The sequence below is a fragment of the Cyprinus carpio genome, chromosome B20 (assembly GCF_018340385.1).
Source record: "Cyprinus carpio isolate SPL01 chromosome B20, ASM1834038v1, whole genome shotgun sequence".
NCBI lineage: Eukaryota > Metazoa > Chordata > Actinopteri > Cypriniformes > Cyprinidae > Cyprinus > Cyprinus carpio.
Window position 1 is genome coordinate 27,504,662 of NC_056616.1, and position 24,438 is coordinate 27,529,099.

General features: G+C 35.3%; 2 protein-coding genes across 2 annotated transcripts; one reads left to right on the forward strand and one right to left on the reverse strand.

Moving 5' to 3' along the window:
• Positions 1 to 6,242: 6,242 nt before the first annotated feature.
• LOC109054649 (Golgi-associated PDZ and coiled-coil motif-containing protein-like) lies at positions 6,243 to 19,665 on the reverse strand. The gene is made up of 9 exons (XM_042746528.1): positions 19,127 to 19,665; positions 14,109 to 14,273; positions 11,787 to 11,810; positions 10,231 to 10,406; positions 9,923 to 10,092; positions 8,866 to 8,957; positions 8,586 to 8,750; positions 7,513 to 7,684; positions 6,243 to 6,412 (listed from the first exon to the last, which is right to left on the reverse strand). Exons 1-9 carry the CDS (start codon positions 19,406 to 19,408, stop codon positions 6,294 to 6,296), a joined length of 1,365 nt encoding a protein of 454 aa, XP_042602462.1. The 5' UTR covers positions 19,409 to 19,665; the 3' UTR covers positions 6,243 to 6,293.
• Positions 19,666 to 20,154: 489 nt separating this feature from the next.
• LOC109065450 (nephrocan-like) lies at positions 20,155 to 23,859 on the forward strand. Its single transcript, XM_042746793.1, has 3 exons — positions 20,155 to 20,684; positions 21,689 to 22,590; positions 23,373 to 23,859. Exons 1-3 carry the CDS (start codon positions 20,490 to 20,492, stop codon positions 23,770 to 23,772), a joined length of 1,497 nt encoding a protein of 498 aa, XP_042602727.1. The 5' UTR covers positions 20,155 to 20,489; the 3' UTR covers positions 23,773 to 23,859.
• The last annotated feature ends 579 nt before the right edge of the window (positions 23,860 to 24,438 follow it).

Sequence of the window (24,438 nt, forward strand, 5' to 3'; positions counted from 1 at the left end):
ATATTTTGGATGAAAACCGAGCATACACAGCATACGGTGATATGGAGGGACACAGAGGAGTCTGTTGACAAAGGAATTGTTGAATAAAGTCATTATTTTTGTTTTCATATTTAACAAAAAGTGTTCCCGTCACTTCATATAACCCAGATTGCATGTCTGATGGCAGATGGAGTATTCTGACGAAGACTTTCATACCTTTTATGGACCTTGACACTGTTATTTACTTTGCAGTCTATGGGACAGTCACAGGCCTCCCGGTTTTCATCCAAAATATCTTAAATTGTTTTCCGAAGACGAACGGAGCTTTTACGGGTTTGGAACGACATGGGGGTAAGTGATTAATGACAAAAAATTTATTTTGGGGTGGAGTATCCCTTTAAGGTGTCATTAGTAATATGTATATTCAAAATGTATACTATTTCTCCATTAATTTGCCTGCAGAAGACGTTTGACAGCCAGGTGATGTGTTTTGAACAATCTAACAGACTTTTGTTGACATAAACTGGTGTATTTGGGTTGCGGATGACCTGGCGAAAGACTATACATTGTTCATTTCAATATACTACTGACATTTTAACAATACAAAGCTGGTAGAAAATCTGAAAAGTGTCTTTTAACCTAGGGCTATGGACAAAAAAGAACGTATTTCAGGAAGCAGATTAAAAGACCTGTTGGAAGAAGGAGATGTTTTTGGAACTGGGAGTAAACACAAGTTCCTGAGCAGTTACTTTGGTCCGTCTCCTTTAGGACCAAGAACCATTCCATGTTCATGTCTCTGCACCAATCAAAACACATGAAATGACATGAAAAACACCATTAAAATAGCCTACAACCATCTAAAACGGGAAGCAAGCTGTGTATCGATGCAACAAAATTAGCTTGATCCTATAATGCAAGCAAAATGATGCTGCTCATGTCGCTTACATTTTGGATCATTTTTCATCTCTCATTCTGCTGTATGCAATCGCGTTTTGAATCTCAAGGTTTTTGTTGATATTTCTTTCCTGCTGAAAATTTGTTGTGTTCACTTTATTGTTTTAGACTTCCCTTATTCCATGTGAAAACCGGCTGTTTAAAGCAATAACAGTCTTTTTTTTTTTTTTGGATTGTCTATAGGAGTATACATGTACAGTTTTGAAATGTATATTTGGTTAAAAAAAAAAAAAAAAGAGATGTTACTTTGTGCTGTCAATGATTGTTTAAAGGGATAGTTCACTCAGCAATTGTTTATTCATTCTCCTTTAATTCCAAAATATCCCTTTCCAGAAGATCCTGTGAGTTGCTGCTGTTTAAGGGACAATCCCTGTTAAAGATTACTGACTGGTCTTCATTTCTGTGAAATGTTTTGGGGGGATGTGCTGATGGTTCATGTTTGATGCTGTATGCCCGTGAGGATCTGGTCATGCTGATGTGTTGAAGTGCTTTGCCACTGAGAATCTCAGTGCTGTGTTTGTGCTCGTCTAAACCCTGATTAAAAGCACCAGTTGTTCAACCTGTCCTATGATGGCCGCTTTGCTTTAAAAAATGTGAATAATCAGCAAGATTACGTTAGTATTTGGTGAAAGCAGGATGTGCACACATGAGGTGTCTCTGTGGGACAGTGATCAGGAATGTAACGGTGGGGTGTTAGTTATGGGGCAGCAGCTGATGGTGACCCTGCTGTTTAAATCTACCGTTCAGGCGCCCTGTATCACATTTCCCACCCGAAGTATGCAACATTAAAGCAGAGCAGTGAATCTCTGGCCCGACTGACTGCCACAAATGTGACCGTGGACCACAAAACCAGTCATAAGTAGCACAGGGTATATTTGTAGCCATAGCCAACAATACATTGCATAGTTATTTTAGGTCAAAAATCATTAGGGATATTAAGCAAAGATCATGTTCCATTAAGATATTTTGTAAATTTCCTTCCGAAAATATATCAAAACCTAGTAATATGCATTGCTAAGAACTTCATTTGGACAACTTTAAATGTGATTTTCTCTATATTTAGAAATTTTTTTTTTTTTTTTTTGCACCCTCAGATTCCAGATTTTCAAATAGTTGTATCTCAGCCAAATGTTGTCCTATCCTAACTAACCATACCTCTATGGGAGGCTTATTAATTTAGATGGTGTATAAATCACAATTTAAAAAAAATTTACCCTTATAATTGGTTTTTGTGGTCCAGGGTCACAAATGTTTATGAATCCATGTGTATCCAATTCTGGTATATGTGCAAAAAAAACGCAATCATACAGGAAGGAAGAATAGCATTTATCATAGGCTATTTTTAGGGTATAAAATATGGTAAACATTGTAAAGCATGCAGAGAAAAAGTTTGGTAATAGTTTAAATATTACCTACTAACAGACAATCTTATTCATCTGTACGAGCTGCGCGTGTTAAGCATTTTATAAAGGTGTTTTATAAAGGTGTGACTTATGTGTTGTCAAACATTATTAAAAAGGTAATGTCATAAACTTAAAAGGTTTGTGAAACAGCTTTGTTTTAGTGTGTGTGGGAGGTCTTTGTGGGAAGCGGAACTTTGTGTGGGCTGTTTAACTTGGGTGTGTTCCCCGTTCACACCTGCGCGTTAAATAAACGAATCCTGCTAGATTATGAATATTAACACGTTGCTTTCAATACCTTCATGAAGAGCCAAGTCATATATTAAAATAAATATTAATAAATAAAAGTTAACTTACATTACAATCGTCTGCCTTTTGGTAAATGAGTTAAGCCGACTCAGCGAAATACGTCACATAACGTAATTAATATTCATGAGCGCATCGCTTCTGCCGACTGCCGCAACTGTTCTTTCTTCTGGTATTTTTTTAGGATATATATGCTTAATTTAGTGTGTACTAAACTTTAAACTTTATATTTTGTAGTATTGTCATCCAGATCTTCACCATTACAATCGTCTATATTTTAGCAAATTAGTTAAACCGACTGGGCGAAGTACGTCTATCGTAATTAATATTCATGAGCGCATCGCTTCTGCCGCAACTACTCTTTATGGTATTTTTAGTAGGGTTTATATGCTTAATTTAGTGTGTACTAAACTTTAAAACTTTATATTTTGTAGTATTGTCATCCAGATCTTCACCATTACAATCGTCTATCTTTTAGCAAATTAGTTAAACCGACTGGGCGAAGTACGTCACATGACGTAATTAATATTCATGAGCGCGTCGCTTCTGCCGCAACTACTCTTTCTAGTATTTTTAAGGGGTTTATATGCTTAATTTAGTGCATACTAAACTTTAACCTGCAGTTTTTTTGTAGTATTGTCATCCAGACCAGACCCTCACTGAATCCAAAATGTGGAGGAACCATAGCGTACATGGTACGGTTAGTTAATTTTCTCATTGCTAGTCAAATGTAAGGATTAAGTAAACCCAAGTTGCCTCAGTCTAGGAAGTGTTCATTTTGAAATATTACCAACAATATAAACGTTATTCTTAAGATTATTTCTAATATTTCGCAGTAAAACACTGAAACGCCTTACACGTGTAAATTTGACTTATCACATAGTATGCTTATACTGTACGTTTTGTAGTATTTGTTCTGTCAAGCCGTACTGCCACCTCGTGTTTAAATGAGTTACTGCAACTGCAAACTGTTAAAACTATAATAAAGCCCTTTTATCAACACCACAACAAAAACACCAAGCTCTGGGCAAATACATGTAAGTTTATTGAAACATTTCACGTCATACAATAACTACAGGTGGGACATTTATTCCCAATCTCCCTATATGACACTGGAAAAACAGAGAATAAATCACAAACCAGAAGGAAAAGGAAAAAATGAATTGGCTATAAAAAGGAAAAATGTTCCTCCATGTTAAAGTTGCATCTGTGCGGTGCCATGCACTGGCAGTGTGGGAAGAATTTCATCTCACAGATCATCTCCTAGATGAACTAATCAGTAACAAGAAAATATAAGCAACAACAGTCCACTGAACCAGTCCATATACTGCTAAGAGAAGACCTTACAGCCAAAGGAGCCAACTGCCCTCATCTGCCTAATATCTACAAACACCTGTGACAATTACAGTAGGGTGTTAAATAGCAGATAGAGTGTGATATACGCAAATAACTTATCAATATTTCATATTTACCATTCAAGCTATGCCTCCTTGCTGAAAAAACCTGCTTAAACCAGTCTTAATATCGCTAACCACCAAGCTGTTTTTCTTTCAGCAGGGTAAAGCATTGTTTAGGGAATGTTTTATTGCTATGCAGCCCACATGTTTCATTTAAATATAGAGTAATCATGCAAAGACATTCAGACTGGAGCATTAAATAGCAATAATGTGATAAACGCCTTTTTGAAAATGCTAGTGAGAGAACAGTTTGAGAGAAAAGTGATATGTTAAATGACTCAACGGTAGTAAAGCAACACTGATGATTATAGGAACCTCTTCTGGTGATCAATACAGTGATGATCTTACAATTCTCAGGTTTTGAGGCACTACAGCTGACTCTAAAGAGACTGAATTGGGTAGAAAGGTAGGTGTGTGCGAATCCTCATCTTAACATTGCTGTACACTTTTATGTTTTTTTTTCACAGAATATTAAGAGTAAATTGGCTTGGATTAAATACGCTATGCTACATTGCGGTGTAAAAATGCAAGTTCACTTTCCTAACAAGCTAATATCAGTGTCTTTTCCAGAGACGCTGTTAATACAGTAAGTTTAATGGCACTAGATGGACACTGTTCAGTAAAGAGGTTTAAAAATACCTTGACAGATATGTAAGGGTGAATATCAAGAAAGCTGGCAAGAAATGTGTAGGTCACATCTTATCCTAAAATAAAATAAAATAAAATAAAATAAAAATTTTAGGAACAAAAATTACTACTATTTTTTGTTTTACATTGTGACATCATTGTCATGAATAGTAAAAATAGTAAAAATACTATTTATTTGTATTTATTATTCAATTGCCAGTAACATATTTTTGTAATTAGTTTATTTAAATGCTGCAATAATGAGGATTTTGTGTAAAAAATGTGTGATTTTTTTTTTAAGAATTTTGTGTAATAATCCTGAAAATTACAAAATAAAATAGGTTCATTATTTTTAAAATATAGAAAATTGTTTAATTTAGTACCATTAATTATTATTGTTAATATTTTTCATTGTGCCCGGTTATTTTCATGAGAAATAAAAAAAAAAGCACACAAAACCTTTAAAATTTCACTTTTCAGTGTTTGATATTTCAATTAAAATAAAATTGTGTGGGTGTGTATACATTTTTTAGTGTGTATACATAAATATTGAAAGGTGAGTGTCACTGTAAATTTTGAGTAATGGTTGTCCCTTAACTTGAAAATACAAAAATTAAACGTTACAATGTTTTTGTTTTGTTTGTGTTGGTGGTGGTTGTGTGTGTGGTGGGGGGGGGGGGGGGTGTAATTATTTTAAAATAATGCCACAGAAAAGTAAAAAAAAATAAAATAAAAAAATCTAATTATTATTTATTATATATATATGGGTAAAATGTGACCTGGATATCTCTTCTATGAAATTCACCCCAAAATTAATTCTAGATCAACTAAATGGCACTTATCCACTTCTATTCTGAAACTGTTAGTGAAGTAAGCAAAGAAAAAAAGAAAGCACATGGATGTGCACTGTTAGTAAATCACGCTGTGTCATTTCTGTGCCCCCGTCACCTACTGACCACACCCTGTGTGCAAAACAGGAAGTAGCATCATCCCGTTTGCCTTTGCTTCAGAGCAGGACAGGATCACACTAAGCTAAAACAGAGAAGTTAAAAACAATGTGCATACATTTTGAGCAAGCAGTAACTCATTGCTATATCCATCTGCTTCAGTACAAGAGAAGAAGTGTGAATCATTAAAGTAGAAGCCCTACATTTGAGCTCATTTTCAGCTCACCTACAGAGGGGTACACCAAAGAGGAGGTCAAGAATCAAAGCTCGTATACCATATCAATCCATCCAATCACTTTACTCATCCACGTAAATATTGATTTTGTCCCCTCAAGTGTTTCTTTACAAGAATAAACCAAGATGGCTGATGATGTACATATGCAAACAATCCTTTGTGGCCTCTGAGTAACAGTGTGTCCTCTTCCCTCAGTGTTTCTCAGTGGTTCATCCATCTCCAGTGGACGTCGAAGCAGTCTGTTCTCCAAACGGCATAAAACAAGAAGAATCTGGTATGTACATATTATACATGTGCAGTCTTAATCTCTTCCTGGTCTCCATCTCTTCGCTGATGCTCCTCTCTCTCTCTCTCTCTCTCTCTCTCTCTCTTCTGGGAGTCTGGAGATCTAGGAGGAACTCTCTGCAGACTCTGCTGTCTTGGAGGTCTTGTCGTCTGAAAAACTTTCACTGGACAAGGCAGCATCTCCATTCTCTGTTCTGTTGTTCACTAAGTGCTTCCCTACAGCTGTAAGGAGAAAAAGAAAACTGTTAGTCAGTTTGGGATAAACTTCACAATTTTTTATTTAAACCATTAGCCTTTGGCTTTTATGATTAAATGGCTGCATAGGCTATAATGATATCATTACATACAGTACTGTGCATAGTTTTGGGTCAGTACGCTTTTTTTTTTTTAAAGAAACTTATACTTTTATTAAACTGACCAAAAGTAACAGTAAAGATATAAGAATAATAAAAATGTATCGCATTTTCCACTAAAATATTAAGCTGTGCAGCTGTTTTCAACGTTAATGTTTCTTGAGCAGCAAATCAGCATATTAGAATGATTTCTGAAGGATCATGTGACGATGATGCTGTAATGATGCTAAAAAAATTCAGGCCTGCATCACTGGAAAATTGACATTTTGAAACATACTAAAACAGAAAAAAAAATATTATTATATTTCACAATATTACGGTTTTTACTAAAATATTCAAAACAATATTACAGTTTTTTTTTTGTAATAAATGCAGCTTTGTTGAGCATAAGATACTTCTTTCAAAAAAACACACTTTTAAACAGTATTGTGAATTTTTATTGATAATCTGATGTAAGTTTTACACTTACACGTTTATAGCTAATGCTATAGGGTTTAATATTTACTTTTACTAATACATTTTTTAATGTTTCAAGTTGTGTTTAATTTAAAACTAACTTTAATATCATTATTTAGCAATATTTAATTTATTACATTATCTATTAATTCATTCATTCATTTTATATCTTATTGCCTGCATCAAAAAATAGAAAATAAAATTAATGAAAACGTAAACTAGAATAATAATGTTTTATGAACAACCATGAATAGACAATTGACAATAGTATAAGCTGATGGCATATTTAGATTTACATAGATTATTCATTCATATTTATTACTTTTGTTTATTTTATGTTATTTATTTATATTCATATTTAGTGCCTTAGCATCAAAGATAAATAACAAAATTGATTAAATAAATTACAATGCAATATTAATATATTATGAACATAAAGAATGAACAACAAGTTTACACAGATTAATAAATGCTGTAAAAACTGTTCTTTGATTGGAAGAGAATGAATTTCACCTTGTAGGGAAGCGGGGTCCGTGCCATTATTGTGACTGGATCCGGATGCCTCCTCCAGCTCGTCCAGGTACAGACGGTAGCGGTGTCCGCTGTCATCCTCATACTCCACGTTCTCATCATCAGAGTCCACCTCTGGAGCCACGTAAACCACCTCAAACTCGATTTCTCCCCTCTGCAGAACAAAAAAAGAAGTGTGGGTGTGTGTATAGATATCAGTCCTGTTCGTTATGTGAGGTAAATATAACCTAGGGATGCTCACACAGAGCTATTGAATCATAGGGCTGTCAAATAAAAATTAGAATTTTGAATATTTGTCGAATTTTAAAATAAAAATCCACATTCGAATGCAATGTTTTTAGGTGTGCGTCAGGCAGCCTTATCAGTGGAACACGAAATGCGATGACGATTTCTGAATGTTTTTGTTAGCCTATCCATTTGAACACATTAGATGCAGCGATGCTGTGTTGTTCATTCAAAACATTGTGGATAAAGACAACATCAATGCAGAGAAGATCTTGTTTAAGTCAAAGCTGAAACCAAAAGTGTTTTTCCCCCTTACTGAAATTTATGCCTTTTAAATTCGAATACTGATAATATTTAAGTGTAAAATTCGAATTAAATTTTACAGCCATTTTTAACAGCCCTATTATATGACTTCAGAAGACTTGCCCATGAGTCACATAAACCACTTATGATTCATCTATGATGCATTTTTTGTCATTTCAGAGCTGACAGACCCAAGTCCTCATTTGCTTTTTTAAAACTGAAAGAGAGCACCCACCTTTTGTGTTCAACAGGAAAGAAGTCAGATGGGTTTGGAACAACATGATGACGGGGAAAGGAAATGACAATTTTTGGGTGAACAATTCCATTAACAGGTATGTTCTCTTCAAACCGGTAGTCATTACACCTCACAAGCCCAATTAAAGGGCATCTTAACCTTTGGGAGGTTCTCTGCGGGTGTTAGAATGGGATTGAAACATGGTTCTAATAAGAAGTTATAGGTCACACGCTAAGCCCTGATCTGACAGCCCCCTCGCTGGGCTGCAGACTGAACCGTGCGTGTCTCTCACCTGCTGTGAGAGGATGGTGACGGCCTCTTTGTGCTTTGCATCCCTCAGGTTGATGTTGTTGACGGCTAAGATGGCATCTCCCACATGCAGTCCTCCGCAGCGCTCTGCAGGCTGAGTGGGGTGGATTTCGGAGATGAGGATGGGAACGCCGTGCTCTTTCCCGCCCTGTAATAATTCCAATGCAAACATCAAATCAGGACTTTGATCTTGGAACATACAGTGATTCATCTATTGAAACCAGATGAATTAGCCTGCATATAAAATCAAAGGTTGAACTCACAGTAATGGAGATGCCAAGTCCTTCATGATCTTCTTTGCTCAAAACCACTTTGCGTATAGGGCCGACTCCCTGAGTCTTTTTCAAAGAATCTGGTCCTGCAGAGGTAAACGTTAGAGAGGACATAATCAAGGGTGAATCACATGAAAATGCCCATAGTTCACCACAAAATCAAACAAACTACTATATTTATATATATTTATTTATAGTGCATATAAATAATTAAGCTTGTTTCATAGACTATTGTCTATAATATTATATTATTTATATTGTGACATTATTTTCATATTTATGGTAGCCAGCTGTACTGTGGAAAAATCTAATTCTTGTGACTGGGATTATATAGTATATTTAATACATTTAAAGTATATTAAAACAACATAATTTTGAAGACTAATGTTTAAGTCAATATAAATTTTTAAATATAAAAAATCTTACATTTTGATCTAAAATAGATTTAATTTAAATACTAAATAAGTAAATATGGACATTTAAATATATTTTTAAAGATTCTTAAATGTCAGTGCAGACAAAAATCTTAATGGGCTTAACATTTTATTTGTAAGATTACATTTAATTAAACTTAGTTTGTTTAATGCAAAAATTTTATTTCTTATAAAAAAATAAAAAAAATATTATTTTAGTTCATTAAATGTACCACTATTTTTTTATTATTATTATTTTAATTCAATTTTATTTTTTATATTTTTCATTTTAACTTTAGCTAAGGTTTTGTCATTTTGTTTTAAGTTATTATAGTACTTAAAACTAAAATAAAAAATGTATTAAATAAAAAAAATGTTGACGGTATCTAGCTGAAATGTTTTAATTTTTGTAAATTTTGTTTTATTTAGTTTTTTTATTTGAAGTAATGAATTATGGTTTTACTTTTAGTTAATAAATAAATAAAAAACCAGCAGATATAAGAAATTAGATTTTTAACTTCTGATTTTGATTTTGGGGTAAAATCTTGTTTTTTCAAATTTTACTCTGATATATCTCAAGAAAATTAGTTCACCTGCATGCAGTTTTACCAAGTAAATGAACTGAATGTGCTATCTTACATGCCCCACAGGTGATGGCAAGGGTTTTTTGGGATCATTGCGCCCCCTGCAGGCTCGGATCACTGTTTTGTGGCGATGCAGGTGAATCTCAGCTTCAAGCTGGTTCCAAAGCTTGTCATGTGCTGGTCCTTTCATGTCTCGCCCGAGCAACTGGATCTGTTGCACCCTATACAACGAAAAGAGCTTTCCAGTTTATACTGACACCCAGAACTCTGTGCCAGTTTTGGCTCTTTGTGTGGAAGAAATCGTCACATGAAACCCACATAATGGTCAATCAGAACAGAAGAACAATGCTGTCTCTTACCTCCCAGCCAGCTCTTTGTCCAGATACTTGGCTGCAAGCCTGGCTCCATACACCTCAGCCTGTAGTACCGCAATGTGCCTGCGGAGGGCCTCGTTCTCTTTCTTCAACATCTTCACCTCTGCCTCCAACTTGGCCTCCTTCACTTTTTCTTTCTTACTGGCCTCCAGTTCCTTCTCCTGTGACGTAATCAAACAAAGTCCAGAGGTGAGCAGTTGTGCCGCCAAACCTCTGACCATGTATGCATACTGATGCAAGTCTGTTTAATAAACCACACATCAAATCACTGTCATTAACAGCCTTTCCAACGTGTTGCCCAATAGGACAAGAAACAGGAAGACCTGCGTCACCACAAAAACTACAACCTTCACAATGACAAGTGAGGTGAGATCACAGGGACAAACAACCACTCTAGCTTAAACATACCACTTAATGTGTGCAAATACTACAGAATTGTAACAAATGTAGATTTAACATCATAATTACTACAAGTTGGGGGTGGGCGATATACCAATAGACAAGATTACTGGTTTAAATTTGTCAAGAAGAAGGTAGAGATTTTGAACTTTAGTCTCTATCGCGGTTACACACTCACATGACATTGCTGTGCCACATGGTCAAGAAAACCGTTATCATTTGCGCACATTTTTAAGCATTGCGGTTTTAAAACTAGTGATTTTAAGCCTTTGAAACAATCAGCAGCGTAAGAGAACTCATTTTGCTATATGCATTACGCGTGCATCATTTTGTCATATTGACACTGGTGACAACAATTCTGAAATTTCTATGGTATAAAAAATGTTGATATCAAAAAGTCCTTATTTAAATAAAAAATAACTATAACATGATATACATCATTATCGTAAAATCAAATGACTCGTATCGTGATATAAGATTTTGGTCCTATCACCCACCTCTACTACAAGTTTACCAGTAGTGTGAAATGAAGCTATTTAAATGGCACCTCTTCATTTGTTACAACCCCTGGAGTGAAAAAAGACACATCTAGCATTAGCTATGTACCAGTATTGAACTTCAGGACTAATATCGATCGGCTTGTATCAAAGATTAAAGGTGCGATCACATTAGCGATATTTCGGTGAAATTTCGCAGACATAAAAGGTCTATTGTGAAAAGTTTAGTGAGTAATTTTCAGACAAAGCAGCTTTCTCTTGGTCAGTGTGATGAATTTGAGCAAAATCTGTGAAGGAACAGTTTCGTTCTCATGCAAAATTCATGATTATGTGGATTTAAAATACTGGATATCGTCCACAAAATTTCACTCAACACCAGTAAATGACCACACCTTAACAGCATGTGGTGGCCGATACAGATTCTTTTACTTTTTCATTATAACCCCATCAGCTGGGTCAATTTTCCAAGGTTTCAGTGAATAATGTATCGGCTACCAATATATCACTCACCTCTAGCACTACTAGTACACAAAAAGAACATAGCTCTTTACTAGGGATGGTTAAAACAGACAGCAGCAGCATTAACAGAGGGAAAAAGTGGAGTTAGACAGGACACACATGGACTCAAAACAATGCAAAACTTACCTTGTCCTCCACTGAGGGAACAGGCTTAAGATTGAGAAGAAAAACAGAGGGTCAGATGTTAGAGAGACAGGGTTAAACAGAAAGGACGGTTACAGAAGCATCAACGCTCATCCTTACATCATTAGGGTTAAATCAGGAAGGCACAGAGCAGAGTGCCAACCCAACCAGAGTCTGTTAGTGTTCATTACAGCTGATTATACATAGATACTGCTATTACAACACCATCAAATGTCACAGCTTTGCTACACAGTCAAAAGTATGTAGACACATCATGTACTAATTAGTGGACTGAGCTATTCCAGCCAACCCGTTAATGATGGCTGGATAAACTGAAGCATACAGACATGTAATCTCTGTAGTCGGTTTGTCAGATTTGCGCCCTTGGTTACTCTAAGTGATGCTACAGTAAAGTGAAAAAGTCTAGGAGCGATGGCAGGTCACCCACAGAAGCTCACAGAACAGGACAGTGAGTTCTGAAGCGTTACGTGCACAGACACTGTCTGCAGCTTGAGCTGGAAGGTTTTTAAATATTGTTGTTTTGTTGTTGTTGTTTTAATTTAATGGTAAGTTGATATTGGATATATATATAGGTAGGTAAAAATTGATAGCATGAATGCACTGTAAGTCGCTTTGGATAAAAGAGTCTGCTAAATGCATAAATCTAATTTAATTTAATTTAATATATATACACTGCCAGTCAAACGTTTGGGGTCGGTAAGTTAATACTTTTATTTAGCGAGGACAATTAAAAGTAACATTAAAGACAATGTTACAAAATATTCTCATTTCAAATAAAAGCTATTCTTTAGAACTCTATTCATCAAATAATCTTAAAAAAATGTATCATGGTTTCCACAAAAATATTAACCAGAAAACTCTTTTGTACATTTGATTTTCTAATACGAATGCTGATGATGCTGAAAGCTCAGCTTTGCATAGCAGGAATAAATTAGATTTGAGAAAATTGTCATTTTAAATTGCAATAATATTTACACAATATTACTATTTTTACTGTATTTTTAAGCAAATAAATGCAGACTTGGTGAGCATAAGAGACTTTTTTCAAAAACGTTTTTAGAAATCTTACCAACCCCAAATGTTTGACCAATACTTGATATTGGATGTTTAATTGTGCAGCATGTTCATTTTACCATTTTTACATTTGGATTAGCTCTGCCATTACCTAACACTCAATTTAATATTTTAAAACACTAATAACTTAGTAACACTGTTAAATGTAATCTTTAGCAAAAATTAATATGCTCAAAACTCTAAATTAATATAGGTTTTCAATTATCAATAATATATTAATAATAATTTTCATTCAGTTAGGTTAGCTTTTATGGTTTTATTTGTAATTTATTTAGACAAAATCTTATAAAATGGTTGTTGGTTGAAACAAGAAAATAGTTATCAGCTTATCTGCTATTTGCATACTGTGTAACATGGGTTCACACATAGGGATGGTTTTCTCAGGATGTTACGTGTAATGTACGAGTCGAAAACACTAGGCATGTTAACTTTCACTTAAGCTGGGGAACGATCTCAGCGTCAGCGCGGAAAGTGAGGAACTAACTGATCTCTGCTTCATTACAGTTTGCACATATTTTTTTTTTGTCGCGAACGCTGATCTGCCTTCAAAACAGCCGGTAAAAGAGCCGCGCGATAACGTGCGTCATCACTACGACACACCCTTTACGGCATTAGTTCTGGCTTTTGTTCACACAGAGCTCGTTCCAGGACTGAACCCGGCAATGTTACTAGGTCCCCAACCCGGGATCAATCCCGGAATCAATCCCGGGACGTGTTTGCGTTCACACAGACGGCAACCCGGCAATGTCCAGGCAATTTTCCGGGTCCAACGTGCAGTGTGAAAGGGGCTTCTGATAGTCTATGGTTTGTTTGCTAAACGCCATGGCAGTAGTCCTGTACACAAAACAAGCTGATGGTTCGTCTAGCAATCCTTTTTAGATGGGTCTGGAATAACTTGATCAGCCTGCTCGAAATCCCACTCAGCTAGTTAGTCTAACATCACTTCTAGGCCTGAAACTTTATTAGTGTCACATCAAATGAAAAGCTTTCCTTAAAGAGTGAAGGCCATATAACAGTTCCACTTCCACATTAATTACCATAGTTCTGGAATGATATGTTCTGTGTTCAGGTATCCACACACTTTTGACCACATAATGAGTTGAAGATCCAGGTGGCCTTGATGATAACATATTAAACTAGGTGTCCTACAAGCCTATTTTCAGTAACTCATCTAGATTTAAACCTAGCCTTGGTTCTGCTACATTTTTGGGAATCTGGTGATGTGCCCACCATCCTGTCTTTGATGGAGTCAGAGTCGACCGCCTGTCCGTCTTTGGCTTGGAGTTTAAGCTGCATGGCATGGAGTTGAAGAAGCTGTTCATGAACCACCTCCTCCACCACAGCCTTCTCTGCCTGGACATCTGTCAGCTCCGACCGCAGGTCCACCAGCTGAGCCTGAAACACACACACACACACACACACACACACACACACACACACACACACACACACACACACACACACACACACACACACAGAGAGTATAACTAGCCATTCAAGAATCATGAGTCATGCTCAGATTTGTGCTGACTCAAGTAGTGTCTGCGTATGAAGCATTGACCATCCTTCTCCAATCCAGAATAGAGCAGATTTACAGATTAATAATGAAAATATAAAGTATGAAAATGAAGACAAATGTTTATCCTAACAGAGTCAAACCAAAAGGAAAACTGCAATTTGTGGCTTTTTTAGGTACTAGCAATTAGTGCAAGTCTTCTGGCACATTGAGCCAAGCTGCCTATGTGAAAAACTCTAGTTAGATTCCAGTTTGCAACAGTCTTTTTAAAGGAATAGTTCATCCAAAAATAAAAATATGCTGAAAACGGTGGATTTGCTTCTTATAAACATGCAGCGTTTCACTTCACAAGATGTTAATTGATGGACTGGAGTTGTGTGGATTACTTGTGGATTATTGTTTAGTTTTTATCAGTGTAATGCAAAATGTCTCCAAATCTGTTCAGATTACGAAACAAACTCATCTACAACTTGGATGGCCTGAGGGTGAGTACATTTGTGAACCTGGAAAACAAAACCGGTCATAAGCACCACGGGTATATTTGAAGCAGTAGCCAACAATACATTGTAAGGGTCAAAACTAACAATGTTTCTTTTATGGCAAAAATCATTAGGGTATTAACTCTTTCCAGGCCAGGATTTTTGAAAAAAGTTGCCAGCCACCTCCAGCAATTTTGATGATTTTCACTAAAATTTGATGGCTGACAGTATATTTTGCTGAATGAATATTAGAATATGCAATACACTAAAATAAAGAAAAGCCTCTACTTTTAAACAAAAGAATCAGTTTTATTCTAGCTTAAAGCATTCTTTTTTTATCAACACTTGAATATAGGTAGGTTTCATAAAAATGTATAATTTTGAGCAAAAAGGTGACAAAATCACATTTTTATAAAAAAAACTACATCTGGATAATATTCAGTACTATTATCAAAACATGAATCCAGTAAATCACTTCCATCCACACCTCCAAAACTTGCACAGCCATATACCACTTCCTGGATCATCATTTTACTCCATAACATTATGCAGTTTTCATTTATATGCTGTATATTGCTGATGATAGCATTATTTATTATATGCATCTGTTTACATAAGAAATCATTAGTTTTTCCATCCTGTTCACGTGTGTTTTTTGTTTGGGAGGTTTTGTACTCGTTCAGAAGATGTGTAATAGCACCCCCGTGTGTATAACAGTGAAAACACGGAAAGCCGTAAAAACTCGTCAATGGCAGGGAAAGAGTTAAGTAAATGTCCCATGAAGATATTTTGTAAATTTCCTACAGTAGATATATAAAAACTTATTTTTTGATTAGTAATATGTATTGCTAAGATTTTTAAAGGCGATTTTCTCAGAATTTAGATTTTTATTGCACCCTCAGATTCCAGAATTTCAAATAGTTGTATCTCGACCAAATATTGTCCTCCTAACAAGCTTATTTATTCTGCTTTCAGATTATGTATAAATCTAAATTTAAAAAAATAGACCCTTATGACTGGTTTTGTGGTCCACGATCACATTTTCATTTCTGGGTGAACTATTCCTTTATGAAGGGAGGACAAAAAACTGAACATTTAGCCTCTGCTCATATCCTTGATGACATTTCTTTAACTCATACAGAGGAGTTAGTATGGACGATTTTAACGATGTCCTCACTACGTTTCTGGACCTTGAACATTTCACTTGCATTGCTGTCTATGCAGGGTCAGAAAGCTCTCAGATTTCATCAAAAATTTCTTCATTTCTGTTCCAAAGATGAACGTAGGTTTTACGGGTTTGGAACGACATGAGGATAATTAATGACAGAATTTGGATTTTTAGGTGAACAATCGCTTTAAATTTCCTCTTCCCCTCTTCCTCTTACTAACGTTTCCACTTCCCTTCGGAAGAGCATACTCTCATCTGACACACTCAAAAAAACAAAACCTTTAATAAAAAACACATCCCCCGTCCCCCATCAGAAGGCCCCGCAGAATTAGAAAGCAGCTCAATCCTCCAGCATCTCAGCCTCTTAGGAAGGCAAGCTGCGTCAAGGACAGATATAAAAGTCCTCTCGTAGAAAAACTACTCATTTATTTATGCACCTAATCTCTGCTGGATAGCCAAGGTTAGCTGAGGGACTCTCACATTTAACAGTAACGCAGCAGACAAGGTTCATTTATCTGTCAGGATTCGTTCTGAAACAAGTAGAGCGAGAGTGGTGAATCTAAACCCAACACCATCAGCTGCACTGAATACTTATGATTCACAATAAAAAGTGACATAGTCTACATTAAAATGCTAGGAAGTCTATATACTCTTTAACAACACTTCCACTAGCAAAACCAAATATTTCCCCTTAAATTAACAATGTAACTGAATCTGACACAAAACGATGGCACCAAAATACCTCAAAAGGAGTTCAGCGTGTGTGATACAGCCTAAAACTAGAGAAAAATGCCTTATTGTTTCAGGCCAAGACTTTTCATACAGTGGCAGCCCTCAGAGACGGTGTTTGGTACAAATATTTGGGTGGATCCTTCGGGAAAAATGACATCACAGGAGTAGATTTTTAAGGCAGTATGAAATCAAAATGAACCCCATTTACTTTCTTCATGACCAATCCCTATCAAAAACCGTGTGTTTCTTTCAGCAATGCATTACATTACACAAACTGAATGGGTTGACAATGCAGTTTGATGTTGACTATAAGTAGTAATGGTGTATTTACTTACAAAGATGTACCATGTTGCATTCTAATTAAAGCACCTCCACTTAAAACATAATTTGAAACTACAAAAATATAAGAAATAATGTAATAAACTGGATGACTAATCAACCTTCCCGTTTTAAATATCAAGTTTCTTTGCAATGCATCACATTACGCAAATGGAATGAGAATTCAGTTTAATGCTGACTGTAAGTAATAATGTTGTTGTATTTACTAACAAAGACGTACTATGTTACTACAATTTTGTTGTTTTTTTTGGACCCCTATGCTAAGGGTTTTGGACAAGTACCATGGCTGTAACCAAGTGCCATCGAAATAGTACCTTCATTGTGCAGTAGTACCACCACAGTACCTTTTTAAGGACAGGAAGGAAGCTGTAATCACTGTCACATCCAACCCTCCTCTTGTACAGCAGGGAGTTTTTATCAAGCTGTGTGTTAATCTGCTCAGCAGTGCCAGCGAAGAGGTGGGTGTACGTGCGACCTCCTCACCTGCTAAACTACCTTTTCAGAAAGAAATCCAGCCTCCCACACAAATATACCAGTGAGTCAGTGCAGTTAAGAACCTGTTATTTTGAATTTAATCTCCTGGACTCTCCTGAATTTTATCTCCTGGAGTGATTCCTCCTCAGCAAAGACGATTCATTTCCCATATGGAAGATAATACTGCTTATCAAATTGGACTGTGAGCTTTGATAAAGAGCCATTAACGGATTTGAAAAGTGGTGGGAAAAGCAGATTACCCGAGCTGGTCTCCTGAGAAACCTGAATCTGCCAACACACAGACAAGATGCCAGTTATCCAGAGTGTGTGACAGAAAAATCAAAAGACAGCAACAATACTTAATACAAACATGACCTGGCACATAAGTGCATGTTATGCTGCTGTTAAAGTTAAGGGATCATTTATGTGATGCACTGCAGTCAGTTTAAACAGAAGAATGACCAGTGTCTGGCATTGGCTGGCTAAGCAGGTCTCACAGGTATTTATATGCTGCACTCCTAGTTTTGTGACTACTCGCTTTGCACCATATGCAAAGCATTTCCAGTGGATGAAGAAATCTGCTTCCGAACTGGCAACGTTTTATGTTTGTTTATGCAGCTGACATCCAGATACAGCCATCTGTGTGTCCCGAGAAAAATGAAAGAACAAAACGACAAATGCACATATGCATTATTTATCAGACAGCCTACATGAAGTGACAAGTAGTCTGAAGGGCACATAGGCCATTCAGTGACATGAGTTAATCTGATAACAGTTTTCAGCCTATACAGTTTATTTTGGCAATACAAAGAAGCTCATTTTTCAGATTTGACCTATTGATATTTAAAACTATTTCTCTAAATATCTTGCTTTGCGTAGGGGTTCTGATCACCATGTTGGGTTTATTGTGCGATAATAATCAGATTAACTGTACTGTAAGCCTTACTTATTGACCAAAAGCACCGCACTGTACTAATTACGTCTCAAATTTAGAGTAATCTTTTAAGTTGTGCCACATGGAATGAAAAGCTCATGTTTAGGCAACTATACCATTATTAAACCAGAACAGCATGAATTATTCAGAATGCAAATGAAGCACTGTTGCCATCTATACTATTTCGACATTATAGAGCAGTTTTAATTTCAAGGTTCCCGTCCCTTATTGCATAAGATTTTTCAAGGAATTCCTGATTACAGAAGTTTTCTTAGACCATGGGTCTACTAAAAAGGACCATATATATGGGAGTAAATGCTTAATTTATGCACCAATGCTATATACGTTTACATAGTATTTTTTTGTTAGTGTAGATTGAAATAAAACATTTAACTGAATATTCATAACCTATCCATATTCTATTTTTGTTAAACAAAATAAAAATCAGTTATTAAAGACTAACAGACATATCTATTCGGAAAAATATATACTAGTTATTCAGTCCTAAACATTCAGACTGAAACGTTCACAAGACATAGCATACAGGAACAGTACAACAACTTTGTCTAGAGACTTTGTAGGAGAATAGCCATCTATTTTCCTCACCTCTAGTTTGTGGTTGAGCTGAAACATGGTTTGGGATTTGTGACACAGCTGAGCAAAACACGAGCTGAGGCTGGTCATCTTCTGACGGCCCTCATATGTGATATCAGCCTGGTCCGGGTCGATCTCTCCCAGCAACAGATCCACGTCCACAAACGCCTTGTCAAACTCCTTCTCCAGCACCTCCAGCCATCGGAACATGGACATGCCGGAGCCGGGAGCCGCGGCGGGACCGGGAGAGAGGGCCGAGCCCGGGGATACAGCACCGCCAGCGGACGCAGACATCTTTAACACGGATACAAGAAGAACACACAGATGACCTGAAATGTAGTCCTCTACTCGGTGCGATCACTGGCCGATTAAGTTATATTAACAGCAGACTTCTGATGCGATAGAAAGTGAGAGCGATGTTTTGTTGGCGTGTTTTCCGTGCTCTCATCTGACCAGGAAATCCGAGAGCGAACAAGTCAAGCGTGAATCGATTAGTTTGGTCTGCCACACGATGGGGCCCGTCTATGAGGAAGGCAGTCGATAGACGAGCGATTCGATGAGTGCTTCGTGGGAATTTACAGCAGATACACTCTCTGTGTCATAATATAGATACAATTATAATCATTATTGGCATTTTATTAGTTGTTGAACTATGTAATATATTTGCAAGTGTTAATAAAACTTATACATGCTTGGTTAATAATGTGTGTGTGTATATATACACCACCCAACCTTTATTAATTTTTTTTCTTTAAGCTTTTTAGAAATTGAAGCTTTATATGTATATGTATATATATATATATATATATATATATATATATATATATATATATATATATATATATATATTATATATATATATATATATAAACAGTCAGTAATAAAGTCCATATTCAATATTGTTTTTTATTAGATTTATAACAATAACAACAGTGAACAAACAACATGCCAAAATAAAATAAAACAAAACAATCAAACAACAAAAAAAAGTAATGAAGTCAATAAATGTTGGGAGTTTTTTAATCAAGTAGTCCAAAATATAAAAAATTTCTACATTTTAGCTTTTAAAACTTCATTTTGTAATGTTAATATTACTGGGTGCAAAGAGAAGCCAAAGAATGTATCCCTAAGAGATGCATTTGTTTAAAAGAATAGATTGTAAATAGTTCATCAGCAAGTTTACATCTGCAAACAAACAGACAGGACACTCTATTGCTGATATGCCTGTTCCTTGCTGGTGTCGAATTTGTTTTCTAACCAAGATAATGATCTCAGCCATTGTTCCAGATAAAGCAAAGGAGTCTTATTCTCACAAGCGTGAATCTGCCTCAGCTATTTAAGCCTCAGACGCACAAAATGCTGCTTCTTTCTCAGAATGATGATATTCTGCCTTTATCTGTGTGTCTTACTCTACAGTCAACATGGCCACTGCAGCTACATCTGTCCAAAAAACTGCATCTGTGAGCAAGCAAGTTCAGTGCAGTGTTTCAGGGCTCAGGCTGTACCACCGCTCGTCTCAAACAACCTGAAGAAAATACACCTGGGATACAATCACCTCAAAGAGCTGAAGGTATTTTTTGCTTGTTCTTTATTGATGTTATTTAGCTGTTTAGGATTCATTCATTCCCAGTGGATGAAATATTTTTTCTTGTTAATTTTCCTGTTTTACAATGAAATGTGTATATTGTTGTTCAGGATTAAAACATTCATTCATTCATTCATTCATTCCTAGCAGATTAAATCTTTTTCTTTTTTTTTCTTGTTAATTTTGCTGTTTTACTTTAAAATGTGTCACATTACAGAGGTAAAATTGGTAGCCAATTCATAACTCCAGAATGTCTTTCTCTTAGTTTTATCTTTTACATCTTTGTACTGTAAAGTTTCTTTAATTAAATGTATTTATTCATTTATTTCCATTATATCAGATTTGTTTATTTATTAATTCCTACTGGATAATTTTTTTTGTTTTTTTATTGAACATCCTAGTATGTTCTTTATTTGTAGTTCTTTATTTTAATAGCCTATTGTATTTGTTGATTTTAAAGAGATTGAATTATTAACTAATTAAATTAATTCCCAGGGAATTTATTTATTTATTTATTATTTTTAAATATCCTGTTTTACTTTGAAATGTCACATTACAGAGGTAAAATTTGTAGTGAATTTGAAAATTTCAGGGTACCTTTCTACCTTTCTCTTAGTTTAATTTTTTACACCTTTTCTTTTTCACTTTTTGTGATTTTTCTCGAATGAACGTTTAGATTAGTTTATATTATGATTATATTTTTTTATATATTGGTTACTTTTAAACAGATTTATTTATTCCCAGTGGATTAAATAATTTTTTCTTTGTAAATATCCTTTTTTATTTTTTATTTTTTATTTTTTTTGTGGCTTTTTTGGGGGGCTTTTTTTAATTAAATTTTTTAATGTCACGTTACAGATTGAGAGTGCCTTTCTCTTTTTTTTCCATTTTTGTACTATGTGTTTTTTCAAGCTTTAAATATTATTATTCATGTATTTTCAGTGCCTATTACTGTGCCTATGATTTTAAACAGATTGTGTTATTTATAGGTCAGAGATTTTTCTGGTTTGCCAGGACTTGAAGAAGTAGTTCTGTCGTCTGGTGGGATCGAGCAGATTGACACCAATGTGTTCAGATCTCACGTGTTGTTAAGAACTCTGGACCTTCAGAAAAACAAGTTAAGACAGCTTCCCCGTGGCATGCCCTCTGGCCTGGAGATCCTCCATTTGGGCCACAACAGGATACACAGCCTGCAAGAGTCGCCCCTGGAGGGCCTCAAGAAGCTGCGGGTCCTGAACCTCCAGAATAACCAGATTAGCATTTTACGCACAAACACCCTAACATTACTTCAGAGGCTTGAGTGTCTTTATCTGGATGGAAATCAAATCAAATCAATACATGGCGTCCCCAGGTTGCCCTTACTCAGTTTGCTTAGCATGGGAAGCAACAGGATCGCCTCCATATCATCAACCTTCTTCTCTTTGCTGCAGCTTTTAAAAACGTTAGATTTGTCTTCAAACCGCCTCACCAAAGTCCCTCATGGTCTTCCTCGGTCTCTAGTTCATCTGAACTTGGACAGGAATCAGATTCGATCGCTGAGGAATCGTGACATGTCCCAGCTGCACAACCTCATTACTCTTTCTGTCAGCTCTAACAGGCTTGTGTCAGTGGATGGGGGTCTTCGCCTGCCTAATCTGTCTGTGTGCGAGTTGGCAGGAAACCAGCTACGAATACTGCCTGCTAGATTGACCTCTAAACTCGAGAAGCTGGACTGCAGGCAGAACAATATCCAGGAAGTCACTTTCCAACAGCTAGCAGGAATGAAACTACTGAAACATCTCTTTTTGGAAAACAACTCCATCCAAAACTTTGAAGCCAATGCCCTGAGAAACTGCATTCAATTAACCAGCCTAGCGTTAGAACAGAATCTGCTTTCTGCTGTTCCTCATGGGTATGGGCATTTTTTTCTCCACTTAATGTATTGTTATTTGTTTGATTTCCTCTGACATAAACTAAAAGTCCATCTGTGTATTTAGTATCATTGAAATAATAGTTTTTATTAACATTTTGAAATTAATATTAACTAGTATGATTAATATTAATTAATATAATTGATAAGAATATTTTCCGGTTTAATTTCAATTACAATTTTAGTCATTTTGATATGCTTTTGCCTTTTTGTATAGTTTTTAAACAAATTAACATTTGTTTATTTATGCTTTTATTTACACATTAATTTATGCATTCCTTTATATTCATGAGTTTACCCTATTAACTAATCAATTAATTAATCAATAAATTATATTAATCATTTTATTAAAAATTAAACAAAACAATTAACAAATATATTAATCAGTTTAACCTATTAATTAATCAACAATTTATGCATTAATTTACACATTTTTTGTATAGTTTTTGCATAATATTTTAATAGTAATATTATAGTAACAGTAATATTTTATTGTATTTATGCATGTTTAATTATGCAGTTATTTATGCATTAATTTACACATTTATTTATGAATTTATGCATTTGCTTATTTATGCATTTATTTACACATTTATTTATGCATTTATGCATGCATACATTTACTGTATTTATGCATTTGTTTTTTTTATTTATGCTTTTATCAGACTGAATATGATGTGATTAATTGGTCATGTTACATGCCTCAAGAATCTCTTGATAACTCTTTCTATTGATCAGTTCTTTTAATATTCTTTTTATACCAGGCTTCCTGAGACACTGGTCCGTTTGGATCTGAAGGGGAACAACATTGACACGATACATGAACGTGAGCTGAAGCCTCTCAGGCGACTGCAGGTGTTAAATCTGCGCAACAACAAACTCTCCACCCTGCCTGCACTGAACCTACCAAAACTAAAAGTTCTACATTTGGATGGAAACCCATGGCAGTGCAACTGTGAACTCATCAAGGTCAAAAAGGCCCTTTTAGCAAAGGATGTAGAAATCAGGCCTGATTTCTGCAGCGAGCCTGTCCATGAATCTCTTGATGAATGGCGAGCTTATGTACTGGCACAAGATATCTGTCAGAAGCAGACCAGAGATTTGTTATTGGCGAGCCAAACTGAACACACAGACAATGAGGAATATGATGATTATGATTTGTAAATGTAATCCTTACATATGAAGACATTGCAATGTTGTTCTGCCTCTCTGCTTTGTTTATGTTTGCATCCCATATAGAATGAACAATAAATTTAATCTTGTCCAGTATTGGTCACCGTCAGTGTCAGTGATATGGACACAATAAAATAAAATAAAATCAATTGTATTTGGCATAGAAAATATAGCTTTGTTTCATTAAATTCCAGAAAGAAATCAGAAACAGACTCATAAAAAGCCATTTCATATTAATTTCATATTAATATATACATTAAAAAATCAATTTGTTACTGTATTATAGTTAAAAAATTATATATTTATATAAAATACATCAATATTAAATTTAAATATATATTAATTATCGTTTTATAGTTGCAATGTTGATGCATTTAACAGTGGCTAGTAGTAGTACGTGTTAAAAGTCGTTTTAATCCTATCATCAAACACATTCAAATATGTCCTTCAGTAAAACGTTTTATATATTCTATGACGCTGAGTAAAATCCGAAATGTATATCTGAAGTAAACATAAAATAATTTACTTTTTTTATTCATAGATCAAAATGATTAGACATTGCAGTAATAGGATTTTTTTTTCACAAATTCCATTTACCGGTACAGCAGCCAATCGGATTGCACCTTCTCGCGCAAGGCTGAATTCTGATTTTATTTT